Source organism: Ahaetulla prasina, chromosome 3 (genome assembly GCF_028640845.1).
Source record: "Ahaetulla prasina isolate Xishuangbanna chromosome 3, ASM2864084v1, whole genome shotgun sequence".
Lineage (NCBI taxonomy): Eukaryota > Metazoa > Chordata > Lepidosauria > Squamata > Colubridae > Ahaetulla > Ahaetulla prasina.
This window is the reverse complement of record NC_080541.1, coordinates 57,642,550-57,669,587: the sequence shown is the minus strand read 5'-3', so window position 1 is coordinate 57,669,587 and position 27,038 is coordinate 57,642,550. Positions and strand designations below refer to the sequence as shown.

The 27,038-nt window shown below is 37.9% G+C and overlaps 2 protein-coding genes across 5 annotated transcripts in view; one reads left to right on the top strand and one right to left on the bottom strand.

Moving 5' to 3' along the window:
- On the bottom strand, positions 1-21,736 carry ABHD3 (abhydrolase domain containing 3, phospholipase). 2 transcript variants are annotated; one of them, XM_058174352.1, is made up of 9 exons: positions 20,686-21,736; positions 16,987-17,150; positions 14,001-14,183; positions 11,046-11,091; positions 4,464-4,576; positions 3,637-3,810; positions 1,463-1,511; positions 1,217-1,382; positions 1-745 (listed from the first exon to the last, which is right to left on the bottom strand). In XM_058174352.1, exons 1-9 carry the CDS (start codon positions 20,812-20,814, stop codon positions 567-569), a joined length of 1,203 nt encoding a protein of 400 aa, XP_058030335.1. In that variant the 5' UTR covers positions 20,815-21,736; the 3' UTR covers positions 1-566. The 2 variants fall into 2 exon arrangements, with proteins under 2 accessions (XP_058030335.1, XP_058030336.1); XM_058174353.1 differs by lacking the exon at positions 20,686-21,736 and adding an exon at positions 17,623-17,819.
- Positions 21,737-24,673: 2,937 nt separating this feature from the next.
- MIB1 (MIB E3 ubiquitin protein ligase 1) overlaps positions 24,674-27,038 on the top strand; it is a 56,021-nt gene continuing 53,656 nt past the window's right edge. For 2 of the 3 annotated variants that reach the window (XR_009154063.1, XM_058174351.1), the window contains exon 1: positions 24,674-25,359. Coding sequence is in view for 2 of the 3 variants with exons in the window: in XM_058174351.1 (XP_058030334.1) it covers positions 25,131-25,359 (229 nt within the window). In the remaining variant the exon portion in view is untranslated. The remainder of the gene's footprint in view (positions 25,360-27,038) is intronic. The other variant, XM_058174350.1, reaches the window with a different exon arrangement.

The window sequence follows — 27,038 nt, the reverse complement described above, 5'->3', positions numbered from 1 at the left end:
AGCAGTTTATTTCTGTTCTGCATTTTAAGATAAAATACCTGGTATAAATATAAATGTTATAATTTAATAACAATTTTAAAAATAAGACACCTAGAACAACAACTTAAAGATTTAAACATAGAGTTGACAATATAATTGTGCAACAGATGCAAAAATCAATAACTGCTACAATCTATGGCTTCTTGAACTCTTATTTTTATTACTTTTTAAAACATGTATTTAGCATTTCCTAGCCATTGCCTGAGCCCACATAGAAGCTGTTCCTGTGCTCTCAAATATTTGTGAACATAAAGTGCATTAGAACAAGTAATCAAATGTCTGATTCCTACATTTGAATTATTGAAATTAAAACACCTGAGTAATATCTATTTTAGATAAGTGCAATTTTATAAGTGCTTTTAATTATATTTTAAAAGGCATATGAGACAAAAACAATACTGCAAAAATATTTAAGCAAAATTATATGTTGCTCTGAATCATGGATTTTCTGGTTGATTAAGTATTAAGTATGTGCATTAAGGTTAATTACTCTGACACTGCACTGCAACCATCATTTGGATAAATTGCTAGAGACTAATAATTTTTCTTCCATGCTCAAACACAGCTTGAACAAATTGTTTGAAGATTCTGTCCATATACGTGCACTTTCTTGGCCACAGTCCTTCCAGAAAACCAATATGGCCTCCATAGGAAGTAAGGATCAAAGCTATATTAGTATTTTGTTTTGCAATTTCCACTGGTATAGCTGAAGAAATAAAACAGGGTAGCAGGGAAAGAAAAAGAATATTTTAATACTCTCATAAAATTATTTGCAAGTACATAAATAATGATATATTTAAAAATATATAATATGTAAACATTCTTTTGGATTACAAGACTAGAAATTAGGAATGATAATTGGCTACTTTGCATCTGGCTCAAAAACCGGATTCCAAGAAGTTATATCAAATCCCTCTTTTTAAGTAAGGCTATAAACTATTACATAAAACCTCTCTTTTTTAAATAAGGCTATAAACTATAGTTTATAAAATACTTTTAATTGAAAAAAAATTGGCAATCTTTGTGTTGGTACATCCGTGTCCTATTGCATTGCTGCCTTACTCTGTAAAGATGTTTAAATTATACAATGCAAATTTATTTCTAAGGACAGTCAATTCGAGATCAATTCAAGATTGATCAAGGGCATCATCCTAAGAGAACAAAAAATAAAACTTGCCATGATTTGGTGAGAATGCGTCATCCAGAGAATTTAAGCACAACACTGGAATTCCAATTTTCTTCAGTTTATGACATGGACTGGCATCTTCATAGTAAGCTTCAATTGAAGGATAGCCAAACATGACTGTGGTAAACTGTTTGTCAAATTCCCTAATAGTCTTAGCCTGAAACATGGAATTCAAATTATGAACTTACATCTGCATTAATAAAAAATAAAGTTTAGAAACAAATGATTCACTCATACCTTCATTACAAGATTCATGTTAAATAGCTTATCAAATACTTGCCGATGTCTAAAAAAAAATACAGAAACCAAATTAAAAGCTGTCAAATAAATCTGAATTTGCACAATGTTCTATTCAACATAGTGATTGTCTAGCTTGTGGTTCAAGTCCCAGCAATTGTGACCAACGAATTCAAGAAAAATGCTAATTTAGTAAATAAATCATCGATAAGTTGTGTATGAAGACATTTTATTTATTTATTTATTTATTTATTAAATTTTTATACCGCCCTTCTCCCGAAGGACTCAGGGCGGTTTACAGCCATAATAAGAAACAACAACAGTATACACATAAAACCATAATTTAAAAACTTATTATACAAATGGCCAAATTAAAACATTTAGAATAAAACCCCAAATTTTAAAATGTTAAAACATTAAAACTAATTAAAATCCTATTAAAATCCTATGCCAGTCCTGCGCGAACAAACAAATAGGTCTTCAGCTCTCGGCGGAAAGTCTGAAGGTCCGGCAGTTGCCGAAGTCCAGGGGGAAGTTCGTTCCATAGGGTGGGAGCCCCCACAGACATAAAATTATAGTGACTGAAAATTTATAACGTTGGTTCAATTCAACTTGAGGATGTAATCACTGGATCCCTGAAACATATTGTGCTCCATGCCATAAAATGGTACCCATGTATGTCAGTTCAACAATCAATAGCTCAATCTCCATCCTATACCACACTATAAATATTATTTATTGAAATTCTGGTGGGCAGCAGCGTTATTGCAATATTGAAGATCCCGGAACGTTTCAGAGAAATAATATTAATGGTAAAAGTTTTGATCTCTCCCATAGCATGAAGAATAAGATATTCAGTTAAGAGACTAAAACTCATTTCTGGACTTTGTGACTGATGGAAAAAAATAAAACTTTGTGTTTGGGTTTTGCTTATTAGATAGGTTTGCTGTTATAGAACTGGCCAGTATATATTATGTAAAAGTCAAGAGTTGAGTCTGTATGTTGTATTATTCTACTGCACTAAAGAGAGTCAGAAGTCAGTGTTTTTCTTTCCCCTTTCCCCTACACTTTTTCCTCCCCTATTTTCCCCCTATTTTCATTTTTCTTTGTATTTTATATTTTGATAATTAAAAATTTGAGAAAAAGGTTATGAGACTAAAACTGGTTCTTCCTTCCTCGGTTCCTTTTGCTAGGGAAACGATGATGAGAAAATCACTAATCTTCAGAATCTTAACATCTGCATGTTAAGGCAAAAGCTGAAGTGATGGCTTAACTAAGGTCACCTAAAGAATTCATTTCTGAATTGAGGTTGGAATCAGATATTACTGTAGCAGATCAGAATGCATACAATTTTTCAGTGTATACATATATTGTCTGTCTGTCTGTCTGTCTGTCTGTCTGTCTGTCTGTCTGTCTATCTATCTATCTATCTATCTATCTATCTATCTATCTATCTATCTATCTATCTTGTATAAGGCTCTGATGCTGGGAAGGATGGAAATAAAAAGAATAGGATGACCAGCAGCATGGTGGGTGGACTAAATTCCAGCAGTGATGGTATACATTCTTGGAAGACCTGAAGGACCATGTTGAGGAAGTGGATCACAGAGAAAATCTAGCCATGTCATTGCTAGATGTTGACATTATATAATCAATCAACCTTAAATTATATTTGGAAGCCATTTCTGGTACGTAAGGAAATAAATCAAATTCTTATATATTTACCTGGAAAGGGTTCTCATCTGAATGAGAACCTTTATGAACCTCTTTGATTAATACTTCTCTAGGAACTTTAAACACATTGGGCAGCAATGCTATTCTAAGTAATAATCACTGGATTACCATAGGTAAAATATATTATACACATATAAAGCTAATAAAATCCTTTAAAGTAAAAGCAACAACAGAAGTTTAGAGAACCTGCAGAGATTAAGCTTATCCAGGATGTCTATAGTACTAAATTCAGACAATCTTGGACTTCTATCAGAAAGGACTTTTTCTCCCTGACTTCCAACATAATGTTCTACATGGATAGGACAATAGACACCAATCTAAGAGTGTAGGCAGGATGATCTAAGGTGAAGTCGATTCTTTACACAACATATTTTTCACTGGAATTGAATTCCATACTAACATAACATTTTCCCCCCAAAATGTACGTGACTTTCACTTACCTAGTAACTGAAGACTTTAGACAGCTGGTTAAATAATAATTAAAAAGAAGCCAATTTACTGGTTTTTCCAGTGAATCTGCAGATTCAAAAGCATTCCATCCTGCTGAAAAAACTGCAGCTGCTTTTAATGGTGTTTTTTTCCCAGTTTTGCCCAAATAGTTTAAAAGAAGCATGCTATAAACAGGAGAGAAACAGAAGTCTGAAAAAAAATTACCTCACAAAGTATTTGTATCTATCCTGAATATTTGCACTACCTTTTGTAACCTATGACACAGATTCAATGGTGAACAATGCCAATTGTGTTAGATGCAGTGCTAATATTTGAGTATCGTTCATTGATTATGATGATGCAAGTTTTCAAATTTTGAATTCAAAAGGTTGCATTGAATCAATAAGTTGGATCCAGAAATCTTATCATATATTGAAAGGCTGGTATATCTGCCACACCATTCTATGCTGTTTCTAAAAAGGACCCAATCTAGGCATTTTTCAGTATGTTTGCTCTGTTAGCAAGACTGAAATAACAGTAGAGTATCAACATGTTCAAATTTGAGTTTCATTAAATTGTGCTTTAGAATTTGATTCCACCAATGGAAATTGCTCATGAAGATTTTTGTGACTTCCTTTGGTCAGCTTATATAGTGTTCATCTGAGGGAAAGAATGTGATAAAACAATTCTTTATATTTATCTAATGAGCTTTTATATGCTTGTCATAAGATGTCACTAAGCTTGTAGTGAGTGTGGAGGAATAGCTTTCTTCAGAATCAAGTTATTCCCCAATATTATACATCTACAATTTTGGGATTTCCATTACAAAAATACTTACCCTCCCATAGAAACACCTGCTGCCATCAATGCAGCTGACGCATATAACTTATGTATATAATCAATAATTGTTTCCAGATCCTCTGTATTAGCAGCACAGTATGTTCTTGGTGTCTACAAAGAGCCCCAAAATGAGAAACAGTACACTCATCATTTATATTAACTTTAAATAAGACTGAAGCAAAGCAGGATGCTATAGAGTGCAATACATGCAGTATATTGATATATGGTAGCTCTAATGACATTTTAAAAGGTTGAAGGTTGTCATTCCACAGATACATTTTTGCTGATTCTTCCCTTTCCCTGCATTCCCTCTGCTGCCTCCTGGGCTGCTCTCAAGGATTCCCTCAAACTTCTAGATAACTATAGGATAAGAAATATGAAAAATAAATCTTCTGCCATTAGTAAATTTCTGTCAATTATGTGCTAATAAATATAAATATATCTAATCTTGGTTATTCAAGAAGGCTTAGATTCAAGAATCATCCAAAGTGTTATTTGTTCGAAATTAGCTTAATACATAATCTAATATATAATCTGAGCCTAATCAGTGTAGTTGTTCAAAAAATGCATGTATATCATTTACTTTGTAATTTGCAACTTAATCCAGTTGTAGATATATATGTCAGATACAGTGATTACTAACAAGGCACAAATGCCCAAATACAATGGAAAGGCCTGCCCTATAGTTATCTTACTCTAGGACAGACGAGATTTCTAAATATGATACTCCTTTCATAGATGATCGAGGCTTTCACTTGAAGCAGCCCAGATCTACCCTACTTGCTTTGTAAATGAGTTTGCCACATTTAATTTTATAACCTACTAAAGCATAATACAATGCTTAATATCTATCTAATGAGCTTTTATTTGAAGGTTCAAAATGCTGCATGCTCATTAACTCAATATAAAATCAACTCATAAAACAAACTGGAATGAGTTTCTCTATTTTTCAATTAGAAAGCTGAAGGACTGAACTGTCAGAAACAATTCCTGAACCAGCTGGATATCTTTTACACTCTCTGATGTATTTATGTATCATTTATTTTACAAGGTAGCAATTAAATCAAAGTAGAAACACCTGCGAGGCCCAGAGGACAGTTCAGTCCTTTATGGACACCTTAAGCTACAAATCCAGGCTGAGCTGAAATTTGAAATACAATTTTCAGCAAATAGCTATAAGTTAACGTAGTGATATTTTAAAGTCAGTGCAATAACTAAACTCTGCAAGAGGTAGAACTGAAGTTGGGAAATTTGGTACTAGAGCTGTTTATCTTAAGTATTTTGTTATGCTTTATTATGATGTGATTTGACCTGGGGAAGAAGAGAGATGGAGGACTAAAAGGAAGGAGTTAAGGAAGGTAGAGACAGAGGCATATAAATGAATGAAAATGAAAGGTATTTAGTACTAAAAATTTCAGAGGAAGAAACAGTTTGATCGGTGGAGGTGAGCCTAAAGGAGAATAAACTATATAATCAGTTTGTATCTTGAGTCAGTTCAAAAACATGAATTTTAGTTCATTAGTAATTGGTAATTGAGCAAATTACTTGTCTTTTAATGTCATCCAACATCCCTATCTGAAATGGCTATCTATAAATGGCAAATAGAATTGCTGTAAAATTATAGATTAATTATACTGTTTTGTAAAGGAATAATCTATATTCAGCTCCATTTAAAGTACCCTCCTAAAGTAATTGTGCAAAGTCTTCCTTAAGCATTATTTATAATTTAACAGGAACTATTTTTTTAAAAAAGGGATATTGCATCTGTTCGCTTATGGATTCTTAACTGTAATATCTGCCCTATTTTTTCAAGCTCAATCTGACAGTATGTAATTATGCATTAAATTCTGCATATTCATAGGTTATAAATGCCTCTACTTTAGAACGAAATTTTAATGTTAACATATATAATAATTTCAAAATCCAGTTAAAATAGATTTTTGCTTCTGAGATACAATTTAAAAAAAATACTTGGTCTATCACTGTATATTTTTATCTCAAAAGAGACAAAAAATCCAATGACTGAAAATAATGCATTATAAATACTTCGAAGTTATCAAACTAAACATGTAAAGCTACTCAATGTATACACTAGTTTCACATATTAATAAAACACAAACCTGGCTTAACATTTTAAATTACTGACATGAATGTTTTCCCCATCTGAGCTAACGCCACTGGTATTGTTGGATAACTAATTACCAATTATCCTGGAGCAAAGTAGTACAGGAAAAACTCAAACTCTGTTGATTTGGATTTATGAACTATCATCCCTCTAGATCAAGGATGTCAAACTTGCAGGGTCACATTGTCGTCATATGATGTATGGCGACTTTTTTCTCCTTTGCTAAAATGGGGATGGGCATGGCCAGAGTGTGATGCATCCGGCCAGTGGGCCGCAAGTTTAACACCCCTACTCTAGATATATAGAAGTTAAGAGATAATTAAACAATAAATTAAGAGGTTGATGTTTAAATTATGCAGAATTCACTGCCAAGCAGGAATATACACTCTGATCATACTCATAGCAGCAACACATATAATTTTCATAGATACAAGTCAGAGAAGAGCCTTCATATGACCTCGCTTAAATATAATCGCATCGTTCCTTCTGAACAAAGTTTAAGGAGAGTGCCTTGCTGTGATCAATGGTGTCCATGTGGAGATGATGAACTTCAAATGGTCATTAGTACATTGCTGAGTTGTTTGTATTATAGAGGTGTACTTTACACTGTGAAAGTATTGTCTACTAGCTCAGGTGTCAGAAAGATGTGGGGCATATTATCTAACTTGCAGTAGAAGACCAATATCCAAAGAGAACATGGTTTGCACTGAAGTTCTGTGCTAGATTTTGTGCAATACACAAAGGAATTATATAGATACAGCATCTCTGTTAACTGATGATGGGATAAACTTATTTCACAATGAAATAATGAATATTGAATAATGAATATAGAAATGAATGAAAGTATAGATAGGTAGTCCTTGACATATAACCACAATTGAGCCCAACATTTTTGTTGCTAAGTGAAACATTTAAGTGAATTTTGCTCCATTTTATGACTTTTCTTGCCAGTTGTTAAGTGACTCTGGTTTTCCCATTGACTTTGCTTGTCAGAAGGTCACAAAAGGTGATCACACGAAACTGCAATGTTCATGAATATGAGACAGTTCCCAAGTGTCTGAATTTTGATCACATGACAATGGGGATGTGGCAACGGTCGTGTGAAAAATGATTGTTAAGTCACCTTCTTCAGTGCCGCTGTAACTTCAAACAGTCACTAAGTGAACTGTTGTAAGTCAAGGACTACCTGTACAAACATAGATATATACAGTAAAATGTATGGACAAATGAATTTACAAATCAAATGTAAAGAACACAAAATAAACAGATTTGTTTTACTGATCACGGATCACAATAAAGTTTTATCTATCACCTAGATATACCTCTTTGTAGGAATGTTTGATTGTTGTTAGCAGAAGTTACCCCATTTACATTGATTATAATTGCTATGAGAAGGCCTGAAGTTGATAACTGACTGCTGAGTAATTTAATTCTGCCTGGATGATCTATAATTCTATTATTATATTTTCCCAAACTTGTATCTCTCTCTCTCTATTCCTTCAAGCAACTGCAGTACACCATATTTTGAAGTATGATTGTAAATAAACTTTAACTGGCTAAGCTTTTCATCAACTGAAGTTTGCTTTACCCCCTATAGTCATTTCCAGAGACAAGGCATCTGATAACTGTGATATATGCGAAATTCTACAATTTCCAGGCTGGCTAATTATTCTCTGCGCATGGCTATCTCTAAAATCTTTACTGATGTTTTAGATCAGGAGCAAGAAATTGGAATGGACCTAATTTCGGTGAAAAACTTCACATATGATTCCTAATTAATTTTTAGGGATGACTCAACTTAATTTTCATCTTAAAACTGTCATAATTCACATTATTAAAAAAATGCCTCTTTCAATAAAAATTGCTGCCCTAACTCTCATGTATTACATATTTGGATGGAGACTTATCCAAACACGTTTATCTGAAGTTAGACCTGCAGTTTCTAATGTGATGCACTGTACAGGTAGTCCTTGACTTATTACCTTTCGTTTAGCAACTGTTCGAAGTTATAATGGCACTGAAAAAAGTGACTCGTGATCATTTTTAATACAACCATTGCAACATCCTCATCACTTGATCAACACTTGGCAATTGGCTCATATTTATGATGATTGCAGAGTCCTGGTGTCATGTGATCACCTTTTGTGGCCTTCTGACAAAGTCAGTGAAGAAGTCAGATTCACTTTACAACGTGTTACTAACTTAACAATTGCAGTGATTCACTTAACAACTGACAAGACAATGAGGCAAAACTCACTTAACAACTGTTTCATTTAACAACAGAAATTTTGGGCTCTAGAGGTCCTAAATCAAAGCCTACCTATACTTACACTATCATTTTAGCATTTGCTAGGCTTCCACCCGACCTATATTTTTAAAAGCATACATTTATGTAGTGGTTGGTGTGCTGCAAAACTAAATGCTCAGAGAACTGATGTGAGAGCAATTCATTGGGCTTTGGATATCATGGGTTTTTACATCGTTCTGCTAGCCCTGCAGTATTCTTGGCAAGGTTTTTCAGAAGTGGTCTGCCATTGCCACTTGTCTAGGGCTGAGAGGAAGTGACTGGCCCAAGGTCATCCAGAGGGGCTAGAATTCAAAGTGTCTAGCCTAATGCCTTAACCACTAGACTAAACTGGCTCTCACTGATTGCATTTAAATTGTACGAAACTTAAATATAGGTCATATGATTGCTCCCCATGCATTTAATAAGCTTCCTATCTACTACATTGAAGATTAAATAATATCGGCCATAGTATTCAGGCAATTTTTGGAGGAGATTCAGATGCTGAATTTTGTCTTGCATGCTATAAATTAAAATTTTCAAACAATATAATGAGATGCATTCATGAAAACTGAAAATTTTCAAGTCTGCAATGGAAACTCCTACAACTCTAATTTAGGAAGATAAATCGAAATCTAAAGTACAGTACTCTGGGTGACATGGAGCCTGGGCTTTCCATCCCATTGCCCTGAAGGAGCAGTTGCCGTTTCTTGGATAAATAATTAATCTGTTGCCTTCTGCCCTTTTCTTCTAAGGAAGTAAGCAACCAAGTGGAAACATCAGCAAAGGCAGAGAGAATGGAGAGTTCCCTTAATTCATTTAAAGCTTGGCAACTGGCTGAAAATGCTAGTCCTCGATGCCAATCCTATTTCACCATTGTTTTCTTCTGCCCCGTATTTTGACAATTACCAGATCTTACATTTTATATTACACATTAGCATTAGCAGATGCAGCCTAAAGGAATGCAGTATATGTGAGGAGAAATTTTTGCCTTTTTTCTGGGAATGCTTAAGGAACACAGTATTAAATGGAATTAGTGCTTCAATTTAATTCACAAACTTGGAAACCAGAATTGTTGTCTCCAAATTTGGCAATGTTCTGTATGGGTGTGATGATAAATTTGTCACTTACTCATTTCTTCACCTTTCACATTTTAACTGTATTCTCTTTAGTAATACAGTTAATCACATCTTCACCCTTCATGTTTTAAGTAATGCAATTTGTTATTTCAATGGCACTATTTTTCTTCCTATTTTGTACTATATTTTTAGATAGGGAGGCTCTCTGCTCGGTCACTCATACCCTGGTCATCTCCCATTTGGACTATTGCAATATGCTCTACACAGGGCTATCCTTTAAAAGTATCTGGAAGCTTCAACTGGTACAATCCTGGCTGCCCAAAGAATGATGCGTGTAACACTTTTCTATGCAAGCTAAATTGGGTGCTAGTTTACTTCCTGGTCCAATTCAGTGTGTTGGTTATGACCTTTAAAGTTCTACATCGCATGGGCTCGTCTACCCATCGAACTGTCTTCATCCCACTACATCAGTCAGCCAGGGAAGAAATGCTGCAGACCCCATCAGCTAAAGCAGGGGTCTCCAACCTTGACAACTTTAAGACTTTTGGACTTCAACTCCCAGAATTCTCCCAGAATTCTGGCTGAGGTATTCTGGGAGTTGAAGTCCACAAGTCTTAAAGTTGCCAAGGTTGGAGACCCCTGAGCTAAAGAATTCCAACTGGCGGTGTCCAGGAAGAGTGCCTTCTCTGCCATTGCCCCCATTCTCTGGAACATTGTCCCCCACAAAAGATGAGGTAGGCTCTTCCTTTCCTGGCCTTTCACTCGTGTGAAAACACTGAGGCCTTGCTTAAGGCTCAGAGAAGAACACACAGCTGTGGGGATGATTAATGCCCTGAACATTCTCCTCCCACTTGTTAATTCACTTTTAACATTGATTTCTTAATCATACGTCATTTTTTTCAATTTTGTATACTACCCAGAGTCCCTCTGAGGGAGATGGGTGGTTTCAAAATTGTATAAATAAAAATAAAATTAGAATAACCACCAAGGAATTAAGTTTTTCAACAGGTAAAGAATTGTTACATTCTTTCAGTTATGCTCACTACATTACATTTGCTCAATGTTCTTACTTTATTTAAGAACAATTCTTACCAAGAGATTTTCACCAGCAATTCCTCGATAGTTAAAAACCACACACCTTTAAAAGACAAACAAAGAGCACTGTTTACCAGAACTGTTCATTTGAATATTCTTGGAAGTGAAGAGCCACATATCTGAAAGCTGTTTAAATTGGTATTTTTTGATTTACCAAAAGATTCAAAACAAGAAATAAAAACATGTATTTTCCACAGATGTACGTTTTCTGAATTTGCCAAAAAATTTTCCTGTAGCCCAAACTAAATCATCTGTAGCCATATAAAGAACAGGAAGAAGGCTGAGAATCTGGATTGGGAGGAAGGGAATAGCCGACTTCCTCATTAACATGTTTGTCACTGGTGCACATGCTGCAGCCAATTTTGATGAAGGTGATGAGATACTTTCAACTTTCACTGAAAAATGCAGTGTTTATGTTATAGTGTAATACCTATAGTGGAGTAAGGGTGGCAAGTGCCTCTTCACTAACAAAAGATCAATTCCATGGTGCAAGGGGGCTTCAGACTGAGAATAGTAACAGTCTTTGCACCCAGAATGCCATGTCATTTTGTCTTTCTCTTTTTAATTTGCTTGCTGCTGTTAATTTATATCTCTCTCTGCCTTTCAGTATGTCTGAATCCCAAACAATCACAATGTTTTTGTATGGAAGCAATCCAGTTGATGTTTGCAGCAGGCTATAATCTTTAAGTCTCTCGAAAACACTGCTAGGGAACAAAGTTGGAATCACCCTCATAGGCAAAAGCAAAGCAGGTCCTTAAGAAAGATGAAGGGATGAGCATTTTAGGCCAGGAGGTGGAAGGGAAGAGGCAAGAGTGGAGTTCAGATGGCCAGCCCTAACCCCAATTGTAGGCAATGAGGGTTTGGATGGAGACAATACATGAAAAGGTCTTGCAAACCTATAGCTGTTTTGCTGGGAAGGGTGGGGGCAGGAAGGAGGCATTAGAAGTATGGTAAGAAGCTGGCTGATAAGCAGAATGAGGGTGAAGGGCCCCCAAGAGTCATTGGTTTATAGATGAGAGGAAACTTAGAATAAGAATAAAATACACTGAAGAAATACATGGACTTGTGGTGAGATTTATAAGATAAGAATTCAACTGCTGAAAAACCTAGGATTTGACTCTGGGCTAATACAGTTTGAAGATCCCCTGCACACAGCTCTAAATAACATTGCAGATGGATTCCTGCAAAATGGCATGGAGGAAGAAAAAACTTTACAAGATGAAGTTTATTGACGTGACAAAATGATCTGGAAATAAAACAGCAGTTTCAATATAATTTCTGAACATTTTGTTACCAGACTTGGTAACATTATCAGCAGTGCCACACTGGCACACGAGATATTTATAAGCTAAAAAGAGGAATAGCACGAGAAAATCCTGCTGATTGTGTTACCTAGTCTGGTAACGAAAGGTTCAGAAACTAAATTGAAACAATCTTTGGAGAGCAAATCACTGCCAAAATCTAAAACCTGAGTTACAAGCATTTTCTATTATTTCATAAAACAGCAATATTCAATACTCAGTAAAAACTGATTTAGGACAATGACTTCATTAGTTTGATCCTCCCTTTAGCTAACATGGGCCTGTGTTAGCCTTTGGTTGGACTGGCTCAGCTGAAAACCCTATGAATTGTGCACTGGCTAATGCACAGTTGAATTAGTTTATGGGTAGATTTGAAAACCACACCTATCCAAGGCAGACGCAAAGCAACCACCCTGCTACCATGCCAGGAGACAATTTGCCTGTGGCTGGCTTCCACCTACCATTCTATTGGGAGCGCCTCCATTCTTCCAGAACCCAATGCTGTTGGGTTGGGCCTGACAGATTCTTGGGGAAGTCACATTGAGGCAGGGAAAATCTATTTTATCAAAAGTCTCCTGCCCGAGGATATTTATTAAAAAAAAGTTTCTTGTCTGTTAAAGCAGATATGACATTCCTTCACAAACATGCAAGTAATCCATGCTTTGAATTAGGATGATGGAACGCAAGCAGATTTCCATGCAGAGGAATGGGAGCAAACTATAGGTATGAAGTTCCATAAGAACTTTTTTAAGGACTGTAAACAACACAAAAAAGCAGTTGTAGATATCCCATGGCTATTTTACATGCATGTTAGTTTTTTTGTTTTGTTTTTGAATGAGTCCTGTTATATCTGTCCTGTCAGAATAAATATTAGAGGAGGGCTCTAACATTAGTGCTCTAAGATCTGGGTTGCAAAAATCCATATAATTACTAGATGAGAGTGTTAAAATTCTTATTGTCCAGATACAGTAGCCCTAATCAAAGAGATGCAAAACGATTTTCTCATCCAACACCATGTATGATGGCAAGCTATCATGTTCTGCAACTAATCTCAGTTGATACAGCATGGTTTATCAGGATTGCTGACTAGGTTTGCTTTTTTTATATCCTCAGGATTCATACTCCAGAGAACTTTATGGGAATTGCTTCTAAGGAGTTTACAGATGTAGCACCTTTACAAGAACACTTAGGGACAAGAGATGGATATGGAAAAATGTATAAGTAGGATGTGGCCTTTTATTTTAAAATTTTAAAGGGCTTGAGGACAAGATGGCCTTTCATAATGAAACCCAAGGAGTCTCATTCAATTTCCAAGATTCTATGGAAATGCCGGTTTCCTATTTGTTTGGCTCATTAGCCCTTTATTTAATTTTATTTGTAACATATTTCACCACTTCTACCCTTGTACCTCTACATTGAACAGGGTCTCTGATGAGGCCTAGTTCTCCTGAAGCTGAATTTGCTATTTTGTGTCATCACTGCCGGGGACCTTTTCCAAAGGGGCCCATAAACATTTGTGGGTTTATCATGCATTTAAAAGCATAATCAGGGGTAGAAATTTTCTCCAATTCCTTGCATCTATTATAGACAATCAGAGTTTCCATTGCATGAACAGGATGATGACAGAAATGTCAAGGGCAAATTATTATACCTGTATCCCAGTGTTTTGCTCTGTTGAATCATATGAAGAATATATGATTCCTTGCTTGTTCCTGTGAGGCCAGGCAGCAACAGGATAGTAGGTCTGGTGCTGGAATCAAGGTACTGTATGCTATTGTCATTATCAAACCAGTCCAGGGAAATCTGTCCTCCATCTGTAGCTGTAATAAGTTCACTGAGAAAAACAACAACAACAACATTAAAAAGCTTTACAGAAATGCATTGTAAAACCAGGCCCCTATTCAATGTAAGAGTGCACATGAGCCCCCTCAGTCAGTTCCCAGATTTGCTCCAAAAGTTGCCATGTCTTTGCATTTGTAAAGTGACAGAAAAGAAGCTTCTCACATAAAGGGAAATAATTAAATACAGCTTCTGGAATACAAGTAGTCCTCAACGTACGACCACAATTCAGCCCAAAATTTATGTTGCAAAGTGAGAAATTTGTTAAATGAGTTTTGCCCCATTTTACGACTTTTCTTGTCACATTTATTAAATGAATCACTGCGGTTGTTAAGTGAATCTTGCTTGCCAGAAGGTTGCAAAAGGTGATCACATGACCCCAGGACACTGCAACCGTCATATATGTGAGTCAGTTGTCAAGTATCTGAATGTGAATCATGTGACCATGGAGATGCTGCAACAGTCATAAGTGTGAAAGATGGTCATAAGTCACTTTTTTCAGTGCCATTGTAACTTTGAACAGTCACTAAGTGAACTGTTGTAAGTCAAGGACTACCCATATCCTCTAAATATCAGGCGTGGCCTTTGGTCCTGTAAGAGATAGCATGGCCTGCTTTAAGGAGATGTGCAGGGGAAAGAAAAAGTAGAGGCCTGCCTTCCAATTAAGTGACCAGTAATTAATAGCCAGAGGGAAGGGCTGAAAGATGCATCCATGTTGAGCAAAACAGGTGGGAGAGCTCTTCCTTCAACACAGGGGTATCAAACTGGCGGCCCATGGGCCAGATGCATCACATGAAGGCCACAGCCACCCCAGCTCCATGAAGGGGGAAAAACATCGTAATACATCACGTGATGGCAACGTGACTCTGAGAATGTGACACTTGTACTTTAACATTTTTGTACTGAATGCCGGGAAGGGAAAGTGTTTTATTTCCTGAATCAACTCACTCACAAATGCATGCATTTCTTTGAATGAAACGGTGGGTTGACAATGGTGACCAAACTAGAACATAACAAAAGATTGTTGTACTCAACTGTTTTTTTCATAGTAGAATGTTTAAAAAAATAGAGTTTTGAAAAAGTTCTTTAAAGGCAGTAGTTGTTTTTTTAAAGTGGTGTTATGGTTATAACTCTTCTCCAGATATATTTATTTAGTTAGGTGGTTTGTAAAGCAACTTACTCAATATATTACATATGATTTTTTTTACAAATGAAACTAAACCAAAGCTTCCATATTTTAACAAGGAGCAAAATAACAATGGCACTGATCCCATCAACATTCATTTTGGGTAATTTATTGTTAAATAAACCATTTGATGCAAGCAACACTGGTGGGGTTTAACTGGCAGGGCAGAGCAAGCATAGAGGGGGAGGGAAGAAGCCCTCATTTTTTTCTTTCCATTTCCTGCAATAAGAGGAAATTAACCACACCATCACTATCCCCAGTTCCTGTGGAGAGTCATGGAACCAAAGTGCTTAAATCATAGAATTTTCTTATCCCAATGCCCATACGCCCATTTTATTACTTTACGTGTTAATCTCCCCATCTGGAAATAGCACATGACAACTTTTGAAGCTCTTGAGATTGTTAATTAAGTTACATCAATTCACTTGTATATAAGAGGCATTGAACAGACATGTGACTAAACATTGAAAGCTCCTGCAGTAAATGATTTCCATTTAAAAAGCAATGGAAAGGAATTTTATGAAGTAGAAAGAGAACGGTAGCTAGGCATGGTAACAAATTTGTTCCTAAATTGACTTTTCATAAATACCATTTTTAACAACATGACATTGTTAATGGAAGTAGAGTTAACTTTATTTGTTCTTATTCATGTTCATTCAAAGAAGTTTTAAAATATAATGCAAGTCGATATAATATCTGGGCTGAAGTTAAATCCACCTTTAGAAAAAATTCCATAGCCTGGTATTTTGCATTCTAAAATATTACTCTTCTCTTCTAAAAGCACAGAAGTGATTCTTCAAATGTTCCAAGAATATGCTGTGAAAGAACTTCTGCATTTGCATTGGCTCACTCTTACCAATTCCACCCCCCTCAAAAAAAAAATATTGCTGTATATCTGTACACTAAGGTTTTTATTTGATGTAGACGTTTATGTGCAGTCAACTAAAAGTACAGATTCCAAATTTATCTTCTGGCAAAGGTGCAGAGATCTATGGAGTGCCTCTGCTCACCTCTCTACACATTTGTAGAACATGTGACAGATAAGTACTGAAAGTCAGTCCAGATGAAAGAAAGAAAGAAAGATGGATGGAGAGACGGAAGGAAAGGAAGAAAGATTTAAGCATACACTTGGTTATATATAGAATGGACATTCCTATAGTTCCGGAATGGTGAACCTATGGCACACATCCCAGAGGTTGCATGCAGCGCCCTCTCTGATGCCACGCAAGCCGTTGCCCCAGTTCAGTTCCACATGCACACGTGCCTCCCGCCAGTCAGCTGGTCTTCAGGTCTCTGCCATGCATGTACAGGGCATGCACGCATGCATACACAGGGGCAGGGCGCATGTGGAGACTGAGCACGCATGTGTGGGGGCCTGGGGTGTGTGCGGGGGCCACGTGCACATGTGCAGAGCGCATGCAGGAGTTGCGCATGCATGCACAGGGGCGCATGCACAGGGCCCATGCATGCATTGCATTTTGGGGGTTTGGGCGCATAGGTGCGCATTCATATGCACACACGCACGCTTTGGGCACTTAGTCCCGAAAAGGTTAGCCATAACTGCTATAGTTTCTTGAAGGAACAGCTGTGTAGGAAAGAAAACAGCACTTACTTCCTATACTGCACATTTGGTTTAGATGTAATGAAAGGGCGTAGAAGTGTTTGCAAATGGCCTTCCCAGCACCATACAGTGGGATAGTATATTTCTGTCAACACCGGACATTGGTCCTGCAGAAATTGGCACAAGTTCTCATTGCCAGTTATCAGCTGAGGTTTCTAGAAAGACATTTAGGAAGGAGAAAAAGTTTACAGGGAGGCACATTGAAGTACATCTGAGATGCACTGAGAATAACAAATCAGAAGTGCAATATTGTTAAATTTGCTGAAGTCCCCATTGAAAGAAACAGGAGCAAAGCAGGGTAACATTTTGCAAATTTCAAAAATAATTGCCTGTAAGGATGCAGTTTGGATTAAGTCCCTTATGCCCAATACCAAAACATTTTTAAACTTGCAGACAAGGAATCCAGGTCTACAAAGCTCAACAGGCTCAAAAAACAGAATAGTACAGCAAGTAAAGCAATTATGCACATAACAGATGTACACATTTTTCCAAGAATGTACCATTATTTAGGTTCCATGTACATAGGACAATTGTGTGTGTGTGTGTGTGTGTGTGAGAGAGAGAGAGAGAGTTTAACAGAATATGGTAACTGGGGGTATTGTAAAATATCTTAATGTACTCTCTTACATGATTCTTACATATCCAAGGCTGCACCAGGCACATAGAAGAAAGGAATTAGAAATTGCAAAAATGCCAAGATCCTTAACCCTAGGAATGTGTAATATGCAGAGAAAGATTTATAGTAAGTTAAGTCGCAGACTGTTTTTCTAAGGGAAGAATTTCAGTATCTTCTCCTTTATTTTCTTGCATGCAGGACTGTTACTGACATCTGTGGACACATAAGCAAAGTCTTAATAATGATTCACTCCATTTTCCCCTACATTGCAGAAGACAAAGGAGACATTTTACTCAAGACAATAATTCAGCAAGGGGTTTTAAAAAAAACCCTTGCTCTTCCAGTATGTGTGCTTGTAATCTGAGTCACAGTGCAAATCCTGTTAACCTACCTAAGAATCCAGATGCTTTCCACATTATCCTTTTGTAATTTTAATGCAATTTTTTGCAGCAATGTTGACGTAACTAGAGTGCAACTTCAGAGAGCCTTGGAGGAAGCAGATTATTTGACTCCTTTCAGTCAGGTTTCAAGCTTCTTTCTACTTTCTACAGAAACATTACACTACTAACCAGAGCATATAAAACATTTGTAGACCAATTCTTGAATACAGCTCGCCTGTCTGGAACCCATACCTCATTTTGGACATTAATGCAATTGAGCGTGTCCAAAAATATTTTACAAGAAGAGTTCTCCACTCCTCTGAATACAACAAAATACCTTATGCCACCAGACTAGAAATACTGGGTTTAGAAAATTTAGAACTCCGCCGCCTTCGATATGACCCGAGTTTAACTCATAGAATAATCTGTAACAATGTCCTTCCTGCTGAAGACTATTTCAGCTTCAATCACAACATTACACGAGCACACAATAGATTTAAACTTAATGTGAACCACTCCAATCTTGATTGCAGTGTCCCCTTTGATTGTATCCAATTCATATAGTTTTTTTATACTTATGCTTATATATATGCTTATATATCATATAGTTATTTCATGCTTATGCTTATATATACTGTTGTGACAAATAAAATAAATAAATAAATAAATATACTTATTGATGACCTCTAGCAGGGCTGAGATGGGAGCAACCCTATGGTCTTGGTACCCCTTGACATTTCATGCCATCAGTCATGGTGTTTTTCCAGTGTGGAAAGACTGAGCCTGAGGCCCACAATTTGTCTCTCTTGTTTAACATTTGCTTGAAGCCAGTGGGTAAGGTCGTTCATCACCACAGGATCAGTATCATTAATATGTTGATGATACCCAAGTTTGTATCTCAACCCTGCATCAACCAAGTGATAAGGCTGAATACTTATTCCAGTGCCTGAGGGTAGTGGGGATGGGATAAGACTTTAAAGTAGTTCTGATCCTGCTTTTAAATATGCTCTAGCTACCCTGTTCTTTCCAGGATACTGTACTGGGAAATATGTGCCTTCTGAGGGAATGTCTTGAATGTGCTGGCTACACTGGCCTGCAGGTAATCACCTTCTCTTTCTCTTTTATTGTAATGGGTTTCTTTTTAACTGTATGCCACCCACATTTATTAAATGCTGAGAAGATTAATCAGTCAATCAGGGACAACTGCAAATAACTAGACTCAAAGGGAGCTGTCCAACACCTCAAATTTTCTTGAGCATGCTGACAGATAATCCGCTTCATCTTCTTTTATCCAGCTTGGATTTTGACAAAGATCTCAGCCCAACCACATCTACTTGATCTGCGAAACACAGGTCCCCACAGAATACAGTGAACTTAGCCAGTGAAAAACTGCCTGGCTCAGGAACCATGGAATGCTACCTAATATTTAAGGTTAACAGAAAATTAGATTGCAGGAGGATGGGTTGGGGGAAAAAACCCAGTTTAAAGGCCAATTATTATTTTTTTTATTCAAAAAGTTTTACATAAAGGCCAACTATTAATAGCTACCAATCATAATGATCATATACACCTTCTAGACTCAGAGAAGCCACAGTCACTTAGGGATGAGCGATACGATCTTAATGCCTTCCTTAGGGGCTACTTGGAAACATTTAATTGGCTCCTGTTATAGGCAGGATCATCTGGATCAAGACTTAATTTTAGAAGAAAATGGAATATTGTCTTAAATCAGCTTATTTTCTGTTTACTAGAGGGACGTTTGCTGGAGTGGAAGGGATCAAAAGGTAAAGATGGCAGCTGCTACAATTGCATAGTTGTGTCTGCCATCTTGACTTTTCAGAATTTCTCTCCCACATAATAGTTTTGCTGCCAAGAAGTATTATAATTTGGGTACAGCATTTTTTTTTTTACAAAATGCAAGCTAAGCAAAATCAAATATTTTTGATCATGATTTCTTTAAGACTTCACACAACCATTCACCTTGCCCAGCAAAAGAGTTGAGAATAGCTGAAAGTGACAAAGAGGGTAATATTACTACAAATAATAATTTATTCCTTTGGCTTGCTATATAGGAATAGGAAAGCTATACCTCAGATAAAAAAACACAGTTTTTAAGCTGTCCTGTCTGGTGTCCTCTGAATAAAGCTGCTGCCATTTCCTTTGGCTAAAATTCTGGGAGTTGCCACCCCCAAAGATCTGAATTGTATTTGCAGAAGAGCCCAATGAATTAGGGGCCTTATTTCGAAGTGTTAATACTGTAGTAAGAGAGGACAAAGCATTCCATTTATTTCAATCCTTATCCTAGATTTTCTGCATGCGTGGTCGTTTGCCCTCCCCTTTCCACCAGCTGGCGCCGGGTTCCTCTGCAGTGTATCCTGCGCAACCACCGAGGCACCAAGTTACACAGGGAAAACAAACCAAAAAAGCAAGCCGATTTTCATTTCGTGCATTTAAAATGTGGAAGGGGGAAAGCGCCCCTTGCTTTCTCTCTTCTAAAGCGCCTGGCTTTCTCAGACGCCGAGCTCCAAACCCGTTTGTTGCCCTCAGGGCCTGGTTTACAACGTTAACTATGGGTAACTTTCTCTCTTTCGAAGTGAGTCAGAGCCTGGCGACGAGAGTCGTTTGGCCTTGCCCGCTTTCCCGGACCACTTTTAAAAGACGGCGACTGCAGAGCGAGAGAACAGAAAGCTTTACCTTTGCGATCGTCCTGAGATAATAGCAGACATACGCGGCTCCAAAGCACAATACCAGAGACCAGCCTATCCCCGAGGCCAACAGGCCTTCTCTACTTTCCAAGTACACCGATAGCTCTTCTAAGTTCATTTCTAGACGCGCCGAGCAAATCGCGGCCCCGCCTTACATTACAACGCCGAGGTACGGGAGAGAGAGAGAGAGATGGTTGCAACGGTAAGGATGGCACTCTCCGAAAGCAGCACCGTTGGCGCCTGCAACAGTAGAAGGGTTGCTTTAATTGTACCGCAGCTCCCGTTTCTCTATAGGATAATAGGCCAGGCTACTCCGCCCTCGTTCCTCCTTTCCTTAGCTCGGCGGCGGGGAGGGCGAGGGCGAGGCGCTATTGGAATCCCGGGCATAGCAAAAAAAGAAAAAAAGAAGAAGAAAAAAGTTTTAAGAGTTTAAAATTCTAGTTCTGTGTCATAATTTTTATCCGATTCAAAAGCTAGTACATAATACCGGTAGTTGTTTTATATATGAAACATCTTTCTGTTGCCCTAGCAATCTGGCCATAATCATGCTGGCCTTTGTTCAGAAGACTATGAATAATATCAGTGCAGAGCTTCTATCCATTACTGCAACTAGTTTTATAATAAGTTCATTATTATAAGCAAACACTTACAAGATGCCATGGGCAAGCAAAATATACTTTTCCGCTATCACTGAAAGCCATTTCCAATAATATTGATATTTTTAAACTAACAGGACTGGTGATCAAATAGATCAAAAACAGTCCATCTATACTTTTCATAGAAGCAAACAAGCAGCTTCCAGATCCACAAGCAGGTTAGAAGCTGTCAGAGCTGAAGAAGCTTCTTGGATGAGAAGCGAAATGTCTTCAAAAGAAAAAATAAGAAAAAACCAAGTCCAACTGCCTCCTGAAAAAGCATCTTTGGGACAGCCATGACCTGGATGACTGAGACTCTCTACAGACTTTAAGCAGGTTGGAAGATAATCCTATGGCATCAGAATTTCCCCCCACATTCTGCCCACAGTGTGCATTGAGTAACATACTGAATATGGGTATTAGAATTAATAAATTGCTTAACAAATAAATAAATTAACTATAGGAAATAGCCTTAATAACCAAGTTCATAGTACCAATTTTTAACTGGCAGGCACTTTTCTAAGTTCCACTTTTTTTTTACGCAGATACAAATTTTAATTTGAAATTCTACCGATTGAACCTGGAATGATCCGAATATATAAAATATATCCTGCCAATAAATATTTACCTCATTTATTATCTCTATCCTATTTTCCCCAACATAAGACATCCCCTGATAATAAGCCCAATCGGGCTTTTGAGTGCATGGCAATAAGGCCAAGCGCTTATTTCAGGGTTCAAAAAAATATAAGACAGGGTCTTATTTTCGGGGAAACACGGTATTGGAATTGTTTAGTAATTTAATAGCATTGAATGGCACTCCACAATAAACAAAAATGATTAATACTCCAACTGGAATAAATAAAATCATTCAAAACCAATATAAAATATAATTAGAAAATGAAAATAAAGAGAATAGTCTATGGTGTAAAAAAGAATTGTAATAAACTGCAAAAGATAAGACTACTGCTGTACAATGCATTAAGATACAAACCAACTACCATGTGTTTCAGTCCAATGTTTTTTGTAAACTGAGCCTGTGTCATTAGTTATGTTTCACGGTATGTGGCAAAAATAGGGTCTGCTAGCAGGATTGGCGAGAAGAGAAGTGGGAGAGACACCTCTTTGCCCCAATCTTCCATTCTTGTTTGCAAGTGTCCCTGAAAATTTCTGACCAAGGATGAATAGAGAACATGCGTGCAGCAGCCTCAGGGGCCAGTGTGAGAGGGAGAGAGCCCTATCCCTACTATTAACTGTGAACAGTACATTGGATATAATTCCACATTTTATGCTGCAAAAGCTGAATGATATCACTTTAAAACTGGAGCAGGAAAAGATAAATCCAGACTGTTTTTTGGATGGTCAGGAGTGTGTTGAAGATGATACTATCCATTTTTTAGTGGTTGCTGAAGCAGCTCTAGTGTGGTTAACATTAGGAGCTCTTCTGCATAACCTGATAATGTCTTCTCATCATCCCTGTTGACAGCTAGGCTGTCCTATTACAGGCTCTAGTGTACTGAACTATTATAACATTATCAGTTACTATTCTTGTAAAAGATCACTGGAACAACTTTGTACAGTATGCAACTGTATTCTGACTAAATACCATGTTTCCCCAAAAATAAGACCCTGCCTTATATTTTTTTGAACCCTGAAATAAGTGCTTGGCCTTATTGCTATGCACTCAAAAGCCCGATTGGGCTTATTGTCAGGGGATGTCTTATTTTGGGAGAAACAGGGTAGTTACTAATTTACACATTTTATTCAAATTAACATTTTAATTTTCCAGTACATAGTTGTTAGTCCATAGACATGAATCATAATGTGTAATGTTTAAGAAGTTGCATGATTTTTTTGCTTTTGCTGAAACAAATAGTTATATTTTCAAAAAACATTAAAATGTTTTTCAAATGTTGCAAATAGACTAGACTAGACTAGACTAGACTAGACTAGAATAGAATAGAATAGAATTTTTATTGGCCAAGTGTGATTGGACACACAAGGAATTTGTCTTGGTGCATATGCTCTCAGTGTACATAAAGGAAAAGATACCTTCATCAAGGTACACATTTACAACACAAATGATAGTCATAGGGTACAATTTAACACTTAATGATACAACACAATGATAATCATAGAGTACAAATAAGCAATTCGGAACAATCAATATCAATATAAATCATAAGGATTACCAGCAACAAAGTTACAGTCATACAGTCATAAGTGGAAAGAGATTGGGAATGATGAGAAGATTAATAGTAGTGCAGATTTAGTAAATAGTTTGACAGTGTTGAGGGAATTATTTGTTTAGCAGAGTGATGGCCTTGTGGGGGGGACTGTTTAAAAAAAATTAATAAAGAGTATTGAAAAGAGTTATAAGCCATAACTATAATGTTAGGTTTTCTGTGACTATACATAAAGAACAGTTCATAACATTTCATGAAAGGTGCAAACCACTCCATGACATTAAAAGTAACAATACATTAGGTGCTTGAAACTTACAGAATAGTGAAAGACCAATTAACAACTCTGTTTAAAAAAAGACTAACAGCGCTAGTGCAAAGCAAAAAGGCTGAGTAAAAGTTGTAGTAACAGTAGTCTTTATCTTCATAGGCTCAAAATGTTAAGACATGCTGAATGAATAAAAGCCAGCTCTGCTAATTGGGAAAAATAATGTCATGGCTAAAAGTGTTAATGACACATCACATTGAGAGATATGTTTGTCAATCTATGGCTTTCCCAGTTGTAAAATAAGGTTGTGAAAGCCTGATACTCAGAAAGATCCCATTGCTTTTGAATTGTTGGAAGAAGATTATTGAGAATACTTTAGACCGAAAGAAAATATAATATTAAATGAAATAAAATCAGATTGTCATCGAAGCACCACGCATCAGCACTCATTCTAAACACAAGATGAGAAGGCTATATAGAAATCGTGGGAGAAAACGTTGCATCGAAGAAGACGCCAAGAGAAGGCAAGGTAATTAGATGCATTCCCCGGTAACATAAAGATGAGCTTCCAACTACTCAAAGGAGTAGTTACTGACAGACAATCCTGAGATAATCACAGCCACCTGGTCACAAAGCGTCTTGACCGAAGGCTTTAACCAAGAACGATCCTGAAAGGAACGGCGGCAGACAAGCTTCTTTGCTAGCGATAGCGGGAAAGCTATTGCCCTCAAGTTGTCCTTGCTCGTTGCCGGCCTGATTAGGACTGAGAGAGCTTTCAGGTGCAGCCACATTTCGCACAGCCCCCGCCCCCACTGCAAATCCGGAAGTTCGGCCCTAGGCAATGCAATACACGTCCCGTTTCCCTAGAGGTCCCTAAGGAGTCTCTCGCTTCCTTTGTTCTGAATGGGGCCCTTCCCTTCTCCGGTTGCAGGATCGGAACATGCGCAGGAGTGCCCTACCTCCACTAACCACGGCCGGGATGGCGGTACCGCCATAGTGCCCGGATGTAGCGGCCGAAGCGTCAAGTTCGCCCCCTCCCTTTTCGAACCTGCATAAAGCGCGGCCAGCTTCTCCGGGTTGGACGACACCATTTGGAGGGGGGGGTTGCGGGAAGGGGAAAGGCCATACGTCGTGAACGGTGTGCTCCGCTGGCGGAGGCCGCATCCCATCTACCCCGCGGGAGGAGGCCGGCCGGTCGGCTGGCTGGCTTCGCTTTTCAGGTCTTTGTTATTCCGGCGTTTCTGGGAAGGCATCCCTTAGGGCTCGGTTTCCGTCGTTATTGGCGTCAGCGACTCTCCCGGCCTTGTCGCTGCACGGCGAGGGACGCCCCCGGCGAGCTGAGTGAACAATGAGCAATTCGAGGAACAACCGAGTGATGGTGGAGGGCGTCGGTGCCCGCGTCGTGAGGGGCCCCGACTGGAAATGGGGAAAGCAGGATGGCGGCGAAGGCCATGTGGGCACCGTGCGCAGTTTCGAAAGCCCCGAGGAGGTGGTGGTGGTCTGGGACAACGGCACGGCCGCCAATTACCGCTGCTCGGGAGCCTATGACCTGCGCATCCTCGACAGCGCGCCCACAGGTGAGAGGGAAGCGGGAGAGCTGGGGCGCTTCCCGCGGGGGAGGTCGGTCCCGGGGGAGAAGAGTAAGGGTTTGGACCCCCTTTTAGGGCCCGGCGAGTCTCCCAGCCGCCGGCGCAGCTGGGACACCATTCAGGGTTTCCCAAGAGCGGGCGAGGGTGGTTGGCGACTCTCAGACGAGGCCTTGTTTGTCCGCAGGCCTCCTAATCATAGTTTAAGAGGGGGTTGTGAGCGGAGAAGCCCATGGCAAAACTTGCACAGGGACGGTAAGAGCTCAAGTCAGTAGTCGGCACAGAAAACGTTCAAAGGATCGAAACACACTAATAGGAAAGGAAAGAGGTGTGTAATGAAATTGACCCAGTGTGTCAATTGAAAATGCAGGTTATTAGTTGTGATGAAGAGCCCTCCCACTACTCTTCTGCCTTCCAGTAATAGGGTTAAATCCTAAAAGTCTAGGTTTGCCTCTTTGGAGGTTAATCTCTAGATAAGAAGTTAGTTCAATTGCAACTTCTCAGTAAGATTTGGAGTTTCTTCACTTCAGTTTAATGGAAAAACACACCCTTTATTCAATGGGACACACATACTGCAACTTTGACTTGGATAAATATTTATAAAGGATTTTCTGAAGGAGTACGACAAATCATCTTTTCATCTTGCAATGTAGTCATGCTTTTTTTCAAGAGACAATTTCAGCATCCTTTTAAAAAAGGTATAGTGTTGAAGTTAAATACTGGGAGGGTACTTTTTATTTTTGTCTTCATAACAAAGTCATTATTTCACTTGTGAGTTACTCATTTTTTAAAAGTAGTTTTTGATCCAAGTTTGAAAAGCTTTATCGCAATGCTTAAGATACATTTAGTCTTGGAGAAGGTGCCCGTTGTAGCATATTCAGCAACAGGGAAATAAATTTATATTTACATTGCTGTTTTAAAATAGTGAAGAAATGTGAGTTGTTAATGGTCTTATTTTCTCAAATAATTATTGTAATGTGAAAAATATAAGGTTCTTAGAAACCAGTTGTTACTGAATTAATGACACTTTTGGTATTTATAGCTGCTTATCTAAACCAATGACTTTAGGCAGCTTACAATTAAAAAATATGCAACAATATTAATATTTTAAAACAAAAACAATAGAAAATGAAACAAATATTTATCCAAAATAAACATGCATTCTAGCACAGATACTAGGCCAGCTAACAATAAAGCCAGGAAATGGGGCACTTAGCACATTCAGTACCCCAAGCTCAGGAACAACTAGATTTTTAGAGCTTTATGAAAGGTTAATAGGGTTGGGGCCATTCTAATGTCTGAGTTGAATATCCACCGATATTCCCACAAATCTGGCTACTGCAGACAATGGCCATCTTCCAGTACTTCCCAGCCAACACTGTTTGGCTGACAGGATCTGCAGCATGTCTAATATGCTAAATTGAATTGGACAAGTAGAAATTCTTGGGAAAAGGTAGTCTCTCGAGTAACCCGGTTCCAAACCATTTAGGGCTTTAAAGGCGTCAACCAGTACCTTGAATTACACCTGGAAACATACCAGTAAAGGTATTCCAGTAGTAGTGGTGTTACATGTGCCATATCTGGCATAATCTGGCAACATTTACCACCTGTGCAGTCGTATTCTGTTCCAGTTCTATACCAGTTTCTGAATGCTCTTCAGGATCAGCCCC